The sequence below is a fragment of the Somniosus microcephalus genome, chromosome 24, assembly GCF_052327205.1.
Source record: "Somniosus microcephalus isolate GS21.2 chromosome 24, FLI_Smic_1.0, whole genome shotgun sequence".
In the NCBI taxonomy this organism is placed as follows: Eukaryota; Metazoa; Chordata; class Chondrichthyes; order Squaliformes; family Somniosidae; genus Somniosus; species Somniosus microcephalus.
The window spans coordinates 6,854,271-6,871,628 of NC_141010.1; the positions used below are offsets into that span (position 1 = coordinate 6,854,271).

The 17,358-nt window shown below is 49.9% G+C and overlaps 1 protein-coding gene across 1 annotated transcript in view; it reads right to left on the reverse strand.

Annotated features, from left to right (window-relative positions):
• Window positions 1-17,358, reverse strand: part of LOC147101010 (uncharacterized) — a 68,353-nt gene that overhangs the window by 38,850 nt on the left and 12,145 nt on the right. The window contains 5 exon segments of the mRNA XM_085966011.1: window positions 4,057-4,187; window positions 5,644-5,869; window positions 10,525-10,610; window positions 12,165-12,308; window positions 15,216-15,372. Of these exon segments, the coding sequence (XP_085822137.1) occupies window positions 4,057-4,187; window positions 5,644-5,869; window positions 10,525-10,610; window positions 12,165-12,308; window positions 15,216-15,372 (744 nt within the window).

Genomic DNA, 17,358 nt, shown 5'->3' on the forward strand with positions numbered 1-17,358 from the left:
TGGGGTATACTCTTTGCCCCGTGTATGTCTGCAATACAATCTTGGTATCTCTCAAGGGTATATGTGAGAATAGGCGCTTGTAGTCCCTTCGGTTTATGACTGTTAGGGCTGATCCTGTGTCCAATTCCATTTTCACTTGGACTCCGGCTATCTTGAGCGTGACCCAGATAGTTTGTAGGTCAGCTTCCTTACTCACATTGTGAATTCTCAGACTACCCAGTTCCTGGCTGTTGGAGTCTGAATCCGAATGCTGTTCATCCGAACTCTTCTCAGCCACCTTATGAACCTTTCTGCACTTTTCCTGCGGTGACTTTTTGTTGCTGGTCTTCTTACCTGACCGGCATACGTTAGCTATGTGACCAAGCTTGCCACATTTTCTACATTCCTGGTTTTTAAACCAGCATTGGTTCTGATCGTGTGTTGTCTTTCCACAACGATAACATTTCGTTGTACCCAAAGCCATTTGATCTACGCCGAGTACCGCTGCCTTCAGCTGCATTTCCACAGTGCCTCTCGCTGCTGCTTCGTGCGATGCTGCAATAGAGACAGCCTTATCAAGTGTAAGATCATTCTCTTCGAGCAGTCGCTTTTGTGTTCCTTCCTTTGACAACCCACACACGAACTTGTCTCTCAGTGCCTCTGTCAGATTTTCCCCAAACTGACAGTATTTCGCTAGCCTATGCAGTTCAACCAAGTACTCCGCGTTGCTTTCCTCTTTCAGTTGCGTTCTCGCATAAAATTTAAATCGTTCCGCTAACATCAGCGGTGTGGGGTTCAAATGACCCTTCAGGACAGCAACAATATTAGCGAAAGTCTGATCCGCCGGTTTAGCTGGTGATAGAAGATGCTTCAATAGCCTGTATGTCTTCGCACCCATTGAGTTTAGTAAGGTTAGTGCTTTATCATCATTTGATATTTTATTTGCCTTACAATATATCTCTATGCGTTCTACATACGTGGCCCAATCTTCCACATCGGGATCGAAATCGTTAATGTTACCACGCTTAGGCATCTTCGCAATCTTTTTGAGAAACAACAACGAAATTTTTCTTTAACTTTTTTTTTCAAAAATGGCGGTTTCCCGCGCTTATCTTCTTCCCCGCCTCCGAGAATGGCGGTTTCCCGCGCTTGTCTTCTTCCCCGCCTAAATGGCGGCTTCCCGCGTTTCTTCCTCGGGCGGGAGGGGTAAAGCTTTGCCCTCGGGCGACGACCGCTGGCTTTCGGGGTTCGCAGCCTGCGCGCCGGCTTCAGTTTATTCTGAAAGCGCGAGAACAGCTGATTGAGTTCCTTGTTCCCTTTCCCAACAGGGGCAACCGGGCGCTGGGGACAACCAGTTGGCGGCGGACAGTTCCAGCTCTTGGTCCTTTGCGGAAAGCTGCTGTAAGCCGCTGGGCGGAAATCTCGCTCGGTCTCCCTCGCTCGGTCCCGTTCTCCCTCGCTTGCACGGTCTCCCTCGCCCACTTGGTCCCGTTCTCCCTCGCTCGCTCGGTCTCCCTCGCTCGCACGGTCTCGTTCTCCCTCACTCGCTCGGTCTCCCTCGCTCGGTCCCGTTCTCCCTCGCTCTCCCGCTCGCTCGGGCTCTGTCTCTCCCTCAGCGGTTTTCACTCGTGCCTCCCAGCCCCTCTTGCAGTCCGGTCCTTTCCCCCTCCAGCTGCGGCTGAGTTTGCCGCGGTTTTTGTTTTTTTCTCCCGCGCCTTACGATCCCGGTCACTGCGCCTCGCGGCCTCGGTAGCTGCCCGGCCTTTTTCACCGGTCGCGGTCGAGCTGTCTCTTGACGCTGTAGCGTCTCCCAGCCCACTTGTAGCCCGGTCTCTCACACCGGCTGCGTTCCCTTCACCGCGGCTTCCGTGCCCTACGCTGCCCCAGTCTCAGCGCCTCTGGCCCCGACTTCTGTCCGGCTCCTTTCCCCGGCCGTGGTCGAGTTCTCCGCCCTTATATCCTCCGTTTTTTTTATTTTCTCCCCTACTCACAGTCAACGTGGCCAACTTGCTTCTCGTCGCTGATCGGCTCACCCACCACCGTGATAGAAGGGACGATCACTGCCTGTTGCTGATGGAAGGCTTCGTGTCAGAATTCTTCCTTCTTCCTTTGCTCTGCAGACTCGAGTCTTCTCTCAGCAGAATGACGAGGGCGGATGCCTCTTCTCGATGCCCGTTAAACTGCCTTGGATGTATCTCTGCCGCAGGGTAAGATCGAACTCGTCGCCACTGTTAAGTCTGTGTGTTATATTGAGAATTAATACACAGACCACAAGAGTAAACTTTAACAGGACTTTACTATTCGAAGATCAGGGCGGAACTGCCCAATAAATCATTACACAGCACTTATATACTGGTGTGGTCACCACCGGTATTACAGTATACAGCAGCCAAGATAAAGTAGTGCAACTCTTAAAATAGTTCCCTTAAAGGTAGAACGGTTCTCTTAAAGGTGGAACGGTTACATACACTACAGGGGGAGGGGGGGAGAGAGACAGAGGGAAGGAGAGAGGGCGAGTGGCCCGCGGCCACAAATGGAGCCAAGCCCCGAGAACAGGCGTGAGCCGGCTTGAGGCTGAGAGACGGCCACGCCCGGTTGCCGGGGTAACCCTTCCCCCCCTTCCGAGCCCCCGTCCTCCCGAGCACCGGCCGCGCCGCCCCGCCCCGCACTCCCGAGAGCCCCGCTCTCCGAGCCCCAGCCGGTCCGCCCTGCACTCCCGAGAGCCCCGCTCTCCGAGCCCCGCACCCCCCGGCCGAGCCGGCTTGAAGTCCGCCGATTGCGGCTGTGAGAGACGGCCGGCGGGCCCAGTTGCCGGGGTAACCCTTCCTGCTCACCAAGCCCCGCTCGAGATCCGCAATCCCGAGAGCCCCGCCCCCCCCGCCCGAGCCGAGCGGGGAACAGAGAGAGACGCCGCGTCTCAGCTGCTCCTGCTGCGCGCGCACCCTGACCCTCGTGACCCTCGTGGCTGACGCCGTTGCCCTGGATAACGTGACACCGGGGGGGGGGGGGTGAGGAGCTTAGCAGAAGCCGTGGGACAATTACCTAGCTCGGGCCTGGCTGGGCAAGGGAGGCCCAGGCTTTGAGGCCTAACAAAAACAGGGAAAGGTAGGAAAAAGAATCTTCAGGTTAGAGAAAATATTTACAAATGAATGAAGTTTTTTTTTAAACAATTTAATAAAAGCAATTTTATTTTGCTGGAAATGTATATTTGAAAAGAAAGACACAGAAAGCAGGAAAAAGAATGGAAGCAAGATGGCGGCTACTCACCTCGGTTCAGAACGATAAGGCCCGCCCACACACGCACCGATTGGTCGACCGTCAGGTCACCAAAGCGTAGGATTGGTCAATCGTCCCGTCACTCGACCGTAGGATGGCCCGGCCGCACGCGCCAGCAAGCCGGCGTACGATTGGTCGACCTCGAGGTCACTCTGTCGCTAATGAGCGGATAATGAGATGCTAATGAGCGGAATGTTGAAGGTTTTTCGGATACCGCGGGCGCGATTTTCGTCCGGCCGAAACGTAAATACGCTTACCAGCGTTTCGGAAAGGTAAGCTTTCTTTTGACGTAACGCACGCATAGGTACGCTCTGTAACTTTCGAGCGCATAGCCGGACAGACGCACACATGAGGACAGACAGACAGAAGGACAGACAGACAGAAGCACAGACAGACAGAAGGACAGACAGAAAGAAGTATCCGTTTATATATATAGATAAAAATATTGGAGATGGGGTGGAGGGAGGGTGGGGAAAGGCTGTTTGACTGAGTGGGGCGATTGAGGTGGGGGGGGTCATATGATGAGACCCCCAGGATATGTCCAACCGGAGCTGGTAACCCGACTGGAGTACTGTTCTGCCGGGACCACCAACTCTCATGCCCCACTTATGTGCGAGCCTAGACATTGACCCCAGCTTGAGCCAACAGTTCCAGGAGAGCGAAGGAACTGGAATAAGTAAATTATTCCGCACACACTGGCCCCTAATTCATTACTGAGCCTTTCGCGTTGTCACCCTGTCGCACAGTTACCTGTCCTCATGGGATCTGTAGATGTGTAGGAGTCGTTCATTTGTTCTGCGCCTGTCCTCTTCCATAACTTTCCGACGGTCACAAGCACTAAGGTTTATCATGCAAAATGTATCGTAAAGAAGGTTATCTTTCACTTCTTGGTCAAGTTTGGAGTCAGTGGTGAAACTCGGAGAATGATTAACCTAAAATATTCACAGCAAAATATGTTCAAGAATGAATGGTAGAGAAATGTAGCGAGTGGAATCCGCTTTCTTAAAGAGAGAGTCCTACCATCAGTTAAGCAAGGCGTATGCATCAGGTAAAAATAAATCACTGTTAAAGGGGCCGTGCGGCCTAATGAATTGTCACTTACACCTAGAAGCTTAACAAGCAGACATCTGCACACTTATCATGCCTCTCAGGAACACCTTTGCTTCCTTGCATCTGCGAGCCAGAGGCCGTGATCCTCTAGTGCTGCGTTCAAAGTATCCATTTCTTACATATAAGGATTGACTGTGAGTGGCTGCAGGCTCTTCAACTATGGGAGCCATCACAGCTGACCCTTATCCTATCTTTACCCGGCATTCCGCACACGTATATTTTCCAGCAGGGATTGCTGGATAGGGATCACTAGATGGTGATCGAGAAGCTGATTTATTTTTTCCTCTCTTTAGCCCAAAGGCCGTTGGAACCAATTATAACTCTCCGACTGCTGATAACTCAGCACAGATTGGGCACCTTCTGGACATTATGATTCAGTTGCCACTGAGGCCTTTCACTAGATGTAGTTAACAGGAATTAAAGTGATAAATGTAAACAGAAAAAGGTTACACGCTTTATTAATAGAGGCATATAGCGTGGAAAAGGAAGGAAGTTATGCTAACCCTTTATAGATCTCCGGTTAGGCCTCACCTGGAGTATTGTGTCCAATTCTGGGCACTGCACTTTAGGAAGCGTGTCAAAGCCTGGGAATGGGGATTTACAAGAATGGTACCAGGGATGAGGGACTTCAGTCACATGGAGAGGCTGGGGAACCTGGGATTGTTCTCCTTAGAGCACGAAGATTAATGGGAGATTTAATGGAGGTGTTCAAAATCATGAAGGGTTTTGATGGAGTAAATAAGGAGAAACTGTATCCACTGGCAGGAGGGTCGGTAATTAGAGGACACAGATTTAAGGTGATTGGCAAAAGAGCCAGCGGTGAGATGGAGGAGAATCTTTTTATGCAGCGAGTTGTTGTGATCTGGAATGCGCTGCCTGAAAGGGCGGTGGAAGCAGATTCAGTAACAACCAATGTTCCCTCTAAACTGTGTGTCCACACGGCCGTGCAGTAATGGGAAAGGTCACGCACAGGCCGCTCACCGGCTTCTCTTTTGTAACGGGACTGCGTACTAAAAGAAACAGGCCACGCAGAAGAAAGTGCAGCTTACAGGGAGCATTGGTAGTAGCTTTGGATACTTGAAGGGGAGAAAATTAGCAGGGCAATGGGGAAAGAGCAGGGGGGAGTGGGACTAATTGGATAGCCTTTTCAAAGAGCCGGCACAGGCATGATGGGCCGAATGGCCTCCTTCTGTGCTGTATCGTTCCATGATTCAACGTTCTATGCAGTCGACGGAAATATCCGCTTAGCGCGTGTACTTATCTCAAAGATCTCTGTACCTCCAGCAGCCAGGGTTTCAGAGTTTGGTCCAGCAGGATATCAAAGCCAAGGATCTCAAAGCAAGCACTGCCAGAAACATGATTTGGGAAGCATGTGAGGTAATTGTGTTTCAGGACCGGATACGCCGCCAGGATGGTTTTGATGATCACATCTTCAATGCTGCTCCACAGCCTCTCCAAGTCATAGGCGTTGTTCTCCATGTATTTGTTGAAGAAAGATAGCTTTCTGGAAGAAATATATTTTACAGACCCGTCAGTTCCCAACTCTTGTAAATCATCATTTATCTCTCAACAACAACTTGTATTTATATAGCGCCTTTAATGTAGTAAAACATCCCAAGGCGCTTCACAGGAGTATTATAAGACAAAACAAAGATGGTCTTGTGGAGTACCTTATCTGACAAGCTGTCACGCAGCATCATTCGTACCAATCAACAGCAATAGTCGAGTTTTTTTAATTGTTCCTGGGATCTGGCATCGCTGGCAAGGCCAGCATTTATTGCCCATCCCTAATTGCCCTTGAGAAGGTGGTGGTGAGCCGCCTTCTTGAACCGCTGCTGTCCAGAAGGTGCTCCCACAGTGCTGTTAGGGAGGGAGTTCCAGGATTCTGACCCAGCGTTCCATGGGAACCAGCAACCATCTGGGCCCTGGCCATACTCTGTGAGCCCAGGCACTGAGCGGGGAGTTTTAAACTGAAGCCGGTGGGGTCCTTTAAATATGCAGATAAGCCACCATTGGGGCCTGGCTGCAATATTAACCCAAGTCCTGAGCGGGGGAACAGTGGTGACTTCCCCGCCAAGCCAAAGCTGTCGGGAAGTGGATCTGGAGTCTGAAGGAGCCCAGAAAGGTAAATGTTTCGTTTTGATGTTCCCTCGTGGTCCGGCTGTGTGCCTCTGGGCCCCACGGGGAAAGCTTGGACCTCCCTTGCATCGGGCTTCCCTCTCATTAACCCCCCCTTCTCAAGCTGCAATCCTTGCCCAACCTCCCTCTTGAACGATAGCAAAATACTGCAGATGCTGGAAATCCGAAATAACAACAGAAAATGCTGGAAAAACTCAGCAGGCCAGGCAACATCCGTGGAGAGAAATTAGAGTCGACGTTTCGGGTCTAACCCTTTTTCAAAACTGGAAAGGAAATGAAATAGATCGAAAGGTAGGGCTGCAATAGAACAAAAGAAGTGAAGAGACATTAAGAGGTATTCAAAATGAGACGAGATGGTGATAGGACAGTGGAGACAAAAGACGGCTCAGATTAGGTGTGAAATGTTCTGGCAGAATGAGAGACAGCTGCCATGTGGGAGAGAGAAAAAAAAGGAAAGTGGGGGGGGAGGGAGAAACCGCAAAGGGGTGGATAAAAAATATAAGTAAAAATGTAATAGGGGCTGAGGTTATGATCTGAAATTGTTGAACTCGATATTGAGTCCGGAAGGCTGTAAAGTGCCTAATCGGTGCTGTTCCTCGAGTTTACGTTGAGCTTCCGTGGAACAATGCAAGAGGCCAAGGACGGTGAGGACCGAGTGGGAATGGAGCGGTGAATTAAAATGACAGGCGACTGGAAGCTCGGGGTCACCCTTATGGACTGAACGGAGGTGTTCCGCAAAGCGGTCACCCAATCTGCGTTTGGTCTCCCCAATGTAGAGGAGACCGCATCGTGAGCAACGAATACAGTATACTAGATTGCAAGAAGTACAAGTAAATCGCTGTTTCACCTGGAAGGGGTGTTTGGGGCCCTGGGCAGTGGGAAGGGGGGAGGTATAGGGGCAGGTCATAATCATAATCATAATCAACTTTATTGTCATTGTTAGTGCACAAGTGCAGTACAACGAAATGTAGGCTTGCGGCTCCCGAGAGTGTACATTTAGATTAAGACATTTAAACATTCAACATACATTTGGCTTGTAATACATTAACATAAACATAACCATAATAAAGTGCATTGGCAGATGTGCAGGCTTTAGAGTTTATTTGTGGAGTTCAGTAGGATGACAGCCCTGGGAAAGAAGCTGTTCCTAAATCTGGTCGTTCGGGTGCGAATGCATCTGTAGCATCTCCCAGATGGCAGGAGGGTGAACAGACTGTGGCTGGGGTGGGTAGGGTCTTTGATGATGGTCCGTGACCTCCGTAAACAGCGTTTCTGGTATATGTGCTCTATGGTCGGTAGCCGGGTGCCGGTAATGCGTTGGGCAGTTTTGACTACCCGCTGCAGGGCTTTCCGGTCATAGTAGCTACAGCTGCCATACCATACTGTGATACAGTTCGTCAGGATGCTCTCTATTGTGCAGCGGTAAAAGTTAGAGAGGATCAGGGGTGACAGGTTACATCCCTTCAGCCTCCTTAGGAAATATAGGCGCTGCTGGGCCTTCTTCACCAGAGAGGAGGTATTGAGGGACCAGGAGAGGTCTTCCGTGATGTGGACTCCGAGGAACTTAAAGCTGTCCACCCTTTCCACCACAGCCCCATGGATGTGGATGGGGGTGTGACTTCTGCCTTTAGACTTCCTGAAGTCCACAATGATTTCTTTGGTTTTCTTGATGTTAAGGGCCAGGTTGTTATTGGCGCACCACTTCATGAGATGCTGGGCCTCCTCCCTGTAGGCTGACTCATCGTTGTTGGTGATCTGGCCTACTACCGTGGTATCATCCGCAAACTTGATGATGGTGTTGGAACCATGAACAGCCACACAGTCGTGGGTGAAGAGGGAGTAGAGGAGGGGGCTCAGCACACATCCTTGTGGGGCCCCCGTGTTCAGGGTCAGGGGGGGGGGGGAGGTGTGGTTACCTAATTTGACAGACTGGGGTCTGTTTGTTAGGAAGTCCAGGGTCCAGTTGCAGAGGGAAGTGTTCAGGCCAAGAGTGTGGAGTTTGGTGTTACATCTCCTGCGCTTGCACGGGAAGGTGCAAACATTTCACATCTAATCTGAGCCGTCTTTTGTCTCCACTAGTCCTATCACCATCTCGTCTCGTTTTGAATACCTCTTAATGTCTCTTCACTTCTTTTGTTCTGTCCCAGCCCTGCCTTTCGATCTATTTCATTTCCTTTCCAGTTTTGAAAAAGGGTTAGACCAGAAACGTCGACTCTAATTTCTCTCCACGGATGTTGCCTGGCCTGCTGAGTTTTTCCAGCATTTTCTGTTCACCCTCTTGAAGACTTACCTTAGCGCCGTAGGTTTGCCAACTCTGGTTGGACGTATCCCTGAAGGTTTCATCACATGACCTTCGACCTTCAGCTGCCCCGCAAGCACCCTCACACTCCCGTCATTGGTTTCCTGACACGTCCATCCTCGCAATGCCCCGCCTTCCCATAGCCAATTGGGAAGGGAATAGACTCTTCCTTACTCAATTGAATAATTCCTGACTGTCAGTCAAACAGCCCTCCTTACCCTTTCCTAACACACATTTTATTAATGGCCCGTATGATTTCTCTCCCTGGGTTTGCTGGCAGCAGTGTCCTGGAGATTAGTCTTCAGTTCCTGGAGACTCCAGGGCAATCCTGGAGGGTTGGCAACCCCCTAGTGCCGGGGACCGCTCCCTCTGGTCCCAGGGCAGTGGCCTCCTGCGGCCTGACTTTAACGGCCAGGCAGCCGCTTCCCGACGGCCTCCCGGCTATTTTGGTCAGGCAGTTGGCCAGCGGGAGGTTAACAAAGCCCGGCCATTAGAATCGACAGGGCCTCCCTACTGCCACTCCCAGATGGACTGACTGCGTGCTGGGCTGGTCTCCCACCTGGGACTTATAATCAGCTCCTGTTAGGGGTAGGTTATTTGATCAATAACAGTCAATACACCAGCACCTTCCATCCCAAGGCGGACACCTTCATTTCCGACAATCAACCACATTTTTAATATTCATATATTTCACTCACTATTTTGTTTGCTGGCCTATTTTGTATTATAAATAGAATAAAGGAAGGAACATCTGGAGTCTAAAGCCTAAGTCCCCATCAAATTTGGTTCCACTTCTCACCTTCAGTACAAGGCTGAGCTTCCCCTTCTTAGAATCTTTCCTACTGCTGAAAGCTCTGAATGAGGCAATCCAATAAATTTCAGCACTGGACTCCCACTCCCATGGGACCAAGAGAGGCCGTTATTCGGGCTTCATTCTCTTAAAAGGTTGTGTCCATTGTCTTCCTGCAGTGCTGCAGGATGGGGCACATTGCAGAAGCTTTGAAGGACTAGCCCCTTCTCCAAATGAAGCCTTTTTTTTCACGTGAGCTGATCGTGGAGTGGCTTTAATCTCAGGGAGAGGTTGCAGCCTGGTCCTACACTCTCAGTTGAAGGAGGAGGACATTTGGTGGGCAACAGTATTGACGATCTAAACAGGCAATGAAGATGGAGAAGATGTAGATCATGAGCAACCTTTACATCTGCTGAGGTCTCAGAGGGTTCAAAGGTAACTGTTGGGAGGCGGTGATGGTACAATGTGTTGGGTTTAAACACCCATAATTTCCCCCCCACACCAAAAATTCACGGTCTCAGCCATGGCAATAAGGGCTGAGCAGAGGCCAAGCACCTCCCCCAGGCAGGGCGGCGGGGGAGGGAGGGGGGATAAGAATTAGAAATTAGATGGGCAACTCACCTCAGGTTGTTATAGACCTCCTCACAGCCAGCTGAACAGAGGCCTGGGAGCGAGTTGCCTGATAGCCATCTCGGCTTGGGGGATGGCAAGTGACAATGAGAGACCTAAAGAGGGGGAAAAAATAAAATGACTTAAAAAGAGGGGGGGAACAGGAGGAGGTAATGTGCTATTGTGACAATGGAATAAAGGCTGTACTATCTCTCCTGACGCACCGACCCCCTTCCACATGTACTGCGCTTTTACAATGGGCAGGCCCATGCTGCACTATGAGAAAGCCGTCTACAGTTACTCTGCTGCTATACGGTCTCACCTTTTACTGCCTTTGTTTTCATCTCGGACGAAATTCTTGCTGTGCTTGTTGATGGAGTAGTTGGTGAGGTGCATGCAGACATCCTCCTGTGAGCAACAGAAGGCAAAGGGGTTGGTCTCTCGTGCAAGGGGCATCGCCCACAATAATTACGTCGAACTGCCGCCACCTCAACAAGTGGCTACCCCGGAGCGTGGCCACGCAATTGCTATTAACATGCTCACGTCAGTTTCACTGTGAGCAGAGAGGAGAAATAGACTGACGGGTACCTAGGCTCATGTCGCTGGGGAATAAACAGCGGAGACCAAAGAAAAAGAAAGCAAGACATGCATTTTTATAGCGCCTTTCACGGCCTCAGGACGTCCTAAAGCGTTTTGCAGCCAATAGATTACTTTTTTGTGGTGTAGTCACTGTTGCCCAGCAGCCAATTTGTGTACAGCAAGATCGCACAAACAGCAATGAGATAAATGACATGATAATCTGACTTTAGTGCTAGCTGGTTGAGGAGTAAATATTGGCCAGGATACCAGGGAGAACTCCTCCCTGCGCTTCTTTGAATAGTGGCCATGGGATCATTTACATCCACCTGAGCGGGCAGACGGGGCCTCGGTGTAATGTCCTATCTGAAAGACAGCTCCTCCGACAGTGCAGCATTCCCTCAGTGCTGCACTGGGAGTGCCGGCCAGGATTATGTGCCTAAGTCTGTTGAATGGGGCTTGAACCCACAACCTTCTGAATCAGAGGCGAGGGTGCTGCCCGCTGAGCCACCTAACTAGCCAAAAGGAAGTACACTTCTACTGCCCAGCCGCCCTACAATATCTCACCCAAGTGGCCACTCTCCCATCTGTGAGTGCTAACAGGCCCGTTTACCATGGGGGGCATCACAGCTAAGCCCAATCCTGTTTCCACACAACATCCCCACACACGGCAGAGCAGAGGACTGTTGAATCAGGATCACTTGTCCAGGAACCCTGGCTGATTTTTTCTAACCCTCCCTAGCACAGGAACAGCCATTTATTGGACTCCCATCTTTAAAAAGCGCGAATGCTCCATGGAGTTAATTAGAGATCAAGGGGGCAATTTCAGACTAACCCGCCCATTGGAGAGCTGACGGGATCGGGTGCAACGCTGGTTTTACTCCCCGTCCGACAGTACTCTCCAGTGAAGTCAAGGGAGACTAATATTGGGCCGGGTGCAGGGTTGCCAACTCTGGCTGGCAATATTCCCGGAGGCTTCATCACATCACCTCCTGCCTCCAACCGCCCCGCCCCACCCGGTCAAACAGCCTTTTCTCCCCAGCTCTGATATTTTTACCACAGACAGACAGAAATGTTCAAAGAAAATGAATAAAACGCACAATTTTGTTTTAACGCCTCTGTGGTTTTTCTCCCGGGTGTCGGGGAGATTCAGCTTTAATTCCTGGAGACTCCAGGCCAATCCTGGAGGGTTGGCAACCCTTAGCGGGGGGGGGGGGGGGCGGCGGTATTAAACTGACGTTCTGCCCAAGCCTGTGGTTTCCCACCCGATGAGTTAGGTTAAAATTACCCCGGTAAAAATGACCAATTGTATTACTTTTAAAGCAAGCTAACTACAATTCACTGACTTGCAGCTTTAAGAAACAAGCCAGTGGGGGGGCTACTTACCACATTCCTGTCGGTGGGTTCGGAATACTTTGTGGTGGCAAAACGGATCAGGCCCTCATCGTAGAAATATATTCGCAGAGGATCACAGGAAGTAATCAAGACGTAGAGTCTGAGGTCAAACTTGAACCCGTCCAAGATGAATGGCTGCATAGGACGGAAACTTGAAGTCATTCAAAACTCAGCTGCCCGTGTCCTAACTCGCACCAAGTCCCGTTCACCCATCACCCCTGTGCTCGCTGACCTACATTGGCTCCCGGTTAAGCAACGCCTCGATTTTAAAATTCTCATCCTTGTTTTCAAATCCCTCCGTGGCCTCGCCCCCTCTCTATCTCTGTAATCTCCTCCAGCCCCACAGCCCCTCGAGATATCTGCGCTCCTCTAATTCTGCCCTCTTGGCATCCCTGATTATAATCTCTCAACCATTGGCGGCCATGCCTTCTGTTGCCTGGGCCCTAAGCTCTGGAATTCCCTCCCTAAACCTCCCCGCCTCTCTTGCCTCCTTTATGTCGCTCCTTAAAACCTACCTCTTTGACCAAGCTTTTGGTCACCTGCCCCAATATCTCCTTGTGTGGCTTGGTGTCAAATTTTTTTTGCTTTAAAGCACTCCTGTGCAGCACCTTGGGACATTTTACTACATTAAAGATGCTATATAAATACAAGTTGTTGTTGTTGAAGTAGAGGTTGTTGAAGTACCTTTAATAGGGGGGGGGGGTTACGATATCTACATTGTGTTAACTAATTCCCTTCCTAGGGTCATCCACCTACTCCAGACCTTGATCTTGTTCCCACTCTAATTAATCTCCGCTCCCCTCCTGAAGGTACTGAGTCCTGCTGGTGTGCTTCAACCAAGTGGCGCCATCCTTTCACGCGTGAGGCCCGGGCAGCGAATGGAGGCTGGCTATTCAATCACAGAGGGCATCACAGCCGAGCCAAATTCAGGCCTCGATCTGATTGCCCCCAGCTCCCCATTTTGTTAATGTGTTTGGTTTTAACCATCGCCGTCAAACCATGGGGTGGAATTTCCCCTGTATTTGCGTCCAGAGACACGAGCGTTCAGTGTCAGGCAAATACCCAGCGAGAAAGATCGGGAAAATTCAGACGCAAGTGTGTTACCCACGTAATTGCGCTATGCCCGAATTTCCTCGATCTTTTGCGCCCGTCTATTGATCCCTGCACCGGAACACAACTGGGCCCTGTGAGGCCGCACACGTGTGTTTCTTGTGTTGGGTAAAATTATGGGATTTTTCTGGGGCTTTTTATAGCGATTTAAAAAAAAACATTATTTTCGCTGAGACCTGTGCTGTATTTTCTGTTTATTTGAAATCATCTTTACGACATTGCTTTGAGTCAGATGAAAAATTGAAAAGCTTCATCGATCGCAGGGTCTTTAAAGTGCAGGAATGATGTTTAGCCGGCCCGAAACTTTAATTTTCATATGAGGAGGAATATATGGCGTGAGTTTCCTGGGGCCTAACTTCAACGGACGTAAAAATGGGGAGAGATGTGGAACGGGCTGCCGACTCGTTTCACACTGCCGCACAAAGTCGAGATCGACCCCGGGGGAGCATTTCTAAAATGAAGAAGGGATTAATCGCAGGGAGATAGGCTATTTGAAATGGGTAGGGTTTGTGTTAAAAAGAGTTGAACATACTTTAGATTAAAAGACATCCTCTTTCATAAATGTCTCGTTATTGAACCCACAAAGAAATCAATACATGGTGTCAGAAGTGATTGAAAGAGAATGGCCTAGAAATTCAGTAAGGCCCCGCCAGCTCGCTTGCGCCCAAAAGTTAGCGCTGCGCGCGGAGCCAGTTGCGACCGTCAGAAATTCAGTTTTTGCACCCCAAGTCGGAACCGGGCGCTATTCCAGGGTGTGCCCGCCCCCGCTTGGGGCGATGAAACTGAATTTCAGCGCTGTAGGTGCCGCTGCGCCACCCGCTGCGGAGCGGCAGGCTGTGGTACTGCAGGCCTCCTCCTTCTCTTAAGGGGGAGGTGCCTGCAACGGGGAGATCGCCGCTTGATAGTGCCGGCAAATGAGCCCGGCACCACGGAGAAGTGCCGGGCTCGCGGAAAGCAGCCGGCAATGCCGCGGGGGGGGGGTGGAGGAGGCCGGGGAAGGAGGTGCGGGCAGGCACTAAATATGGGTGTCGGGCCGGTATCGGGGCGGAAACGGGGCACTGCGCACACCGATGGCGTCATCGGTGCCGGCGCAGCGCTACCGGCTACCGCCGCCATTACCGCTGCGCTGAATATCAGCGCAAACTCCTCTATTGGCGCAGAAGCCCTCTTTGGGCGGTAACTGGGCGCAAAGCTGGCGGGGCCTTACTGAATTTCTAGCCCAATGTCTTTTAATCTAAAGTATGTTCAACTCTTTTTAACAGCATTTACAGGAGACATCATGCTAGTGATGCATCTAGAACGAAACTGAAACTAAACTCCTTTGCTTGTCTCTCACATGACCTCTGCTGGTCAGGCATAAGTAATCAATACATGCAAACATGCTGGTAAGACATGATAATCAAACAGGCAAATAACATCACTATTTGCTGATATCATTACAGGGTTGGTGGGACGAGAGGGCGTGCATGTAAAATCCGTAAGCAGAGATGCCAGGGAAGTATTTCTTTTCACAGAGTGTCATCACTCTGAGGCGTGAGGTGAGTGTGGAGTCGCTGAAAGGGAACAGCGCGCTTCCAGTCACAGGGGCAAGGTGCCAGTCAGTTGTGCTTTGGGGAGTCCTGGGCAGCCCCGGGCTCTGAGCTTGGTCTGACTGCCTAAGGGAGTCGGAGAGTCATTTCCCAGAGTGTTTCCTGAATTGGCGGCAGGTTTTTTTTGGTCTTTGTGTTTGTTCACCTCTCACGGGCGGGGAGCTGGTGCGGTGCCTGTGGGTTCATGGAGCACGAGGTGCCACCACCGACCTTTCTCGCCCCTCTTTTCATGTGCTTGTTATGGAGTTCTTTAGCAGAACCAATGTCATTCAGGTAAGAATTCTCCTTTACGAATGCCCACATAGTAACACTGAGCAGGAAACTGTGGTGTGGGCTAAAGTACCTTTGGAATGTACACCTGGCACACCATGTCTTCCCCTGGTTTAACTTCATTGGTGTTTCTGGTCAAGAAGATGCCACGGCCCTGACATTCAGAATCAGGTTTGCAGATGAATGTCTTGCTTTTCCTTGCTTTGCTGTAGGCCATAAACTCATGATAACTGTAGAAAGAAGCATTTTTCAATACTGAGAGAGAATAACACGTTAAGAAAGACTTGCATTTCTATAGCACCTTTCACGACCACAGTACGTCCCAAAGCGCTTTACAGCCAGTGAAGCACTTTTTTGAAGTGTGGTCACTGTTGTAATGTAGGAAACGCGGCAGCCAATCTGTGCACAGCAAGCTCCCACAAACAGCAATGTGATAATGACCCGATTATCTGTTATAGTGATGCTGATTGAGGGATAAATATTGGCCAGGACACCGGGGAGAACTCCCCTGCTCTTCTTCAAAACAGCACCATGGCGTCTTTTATGTCCACCTGAGTGGGCAGACGGGGCCTCGGTTTAACGTCTCAGCTGAAAGACGGTACCTCTGACAGTGCGGCACTCCCTCAGTACTGCACTGGGTGTGTCAGCCTATTTTTTAAATGGTGAGAAACTATTAAATGTTGGTGTTCAGAGAGATTTGGGTGTCCTCGTACAAGATACACAGAGAGTTAGCATGCAGGTACAGCAAGCAATTAGGAAGGCAAATGGCATGTTGGCCTTTATTGCAAGGGGGTTGGAGTATAAGAGTAAGGAAGTCTTGCTACAATTGTACAGGGCTCTGGTGAGACCACACCGGGACAGTTTTGGTTTCCTTATTTAAGGAAGGATATACTTGCCTTGGAGGTGGTGGAATAAAGGTTCATTAGATTGATTCCTGGGATGAGAGGACTGTCCTATGAGGAGAGATTGTGTAGAATGGGCCGATACTCTCTGGAGTTTAGAAGAATGAGAGGTGATCTCATTAAAACATATAAGATTCTGAGGGGGATTGACAGGGTAGATGCTGAGAGGTTGTTTCCCCCTGGCTGGAGAGTCTAGAACTAGGGGGCATAGTTTCAGGCTAAGGGGTCGGCCTTTTAAGACTGAGATGAGGAGGAATTGCTTCATTCAGAGGGTGATGAATCTTTGGAATTCTCTGCCCCAGAGGGCTGTGGATGCTCAGTCGTTGAGTATATTCAAGGCTGAGCTCGATAGATTTTTGGACACCAGAGGAATCAAGGGATACGTGGAATGGGCAGGAAAGTGGAGTTGAGGTCGAAAATCAGCCATGATCTTATTGCATGGCGGAGCAGGCTCGAGGGGCCGTATGGCCGACTCCTGCTCCTAATTCCTATGTTCTTATGACTGGGATTGATTTTACACATAATTTATATTATGTAACTATCCTCCACTCACTCAATTTTGCTGGAGAAATAATCCTGCCTTTATCGGGAGACGTTGCTGAGTTCTGTTTGCTGCAGCTCATTGAGAGTCTTTTTAAATAGACTCTGTAAATAGACACTGTAAATAGATTCTGTTTGCTGTAAAATAGACTGTTTGCCATAAGTCCCACCACACCCCCAACTCAGGGGCTGACACAGTGGTCTCAATAGACACGCTGAATATTTACAGGAGACTTTGCTCTTAAACCTTACACTTTGGCTGTTGGGAGTAGTTTTAAAAATCATCGGGGGTAATTTTGCCTTTTGGTGAAGGTGTGAAACGGGTGATTTCGGATTAACCGCGTGTTATACCCCCCTCACGGTTTTCCCTTGCATTGACTTCCGGTGGGGTGTACATTGGGCGGTCGATCTAACATCCCCTCATTTTACACCTCTGCCGAAAGTTAAAATGACCCCCATTGACCTCTGGGACCTGGGTATAAGTTCAACCAAGACTGAGGGGAAGAGAGAAGCAGAGGTAAATCAAGAGGGAATGGTTAGATGACTCCAAGCTCCAATCCTGTAAATTGTAGGAGAAAAGGATGGGAAATTAAGGAGTAGAACAGTTTTGAGAGGCTAGGGAAGCATGAATTAGAGTGACAAGCTGTTTTGATCTCAACACAGGAGAATGGAGGTCCAGGAAGAATGTGTGGAACAGTGAATTTGAAGCTGATGAGTAATTAAAGGAGCGATATCTGGTAGAATCAGTGCAATAAAGACAAGAAAATTTGTGAT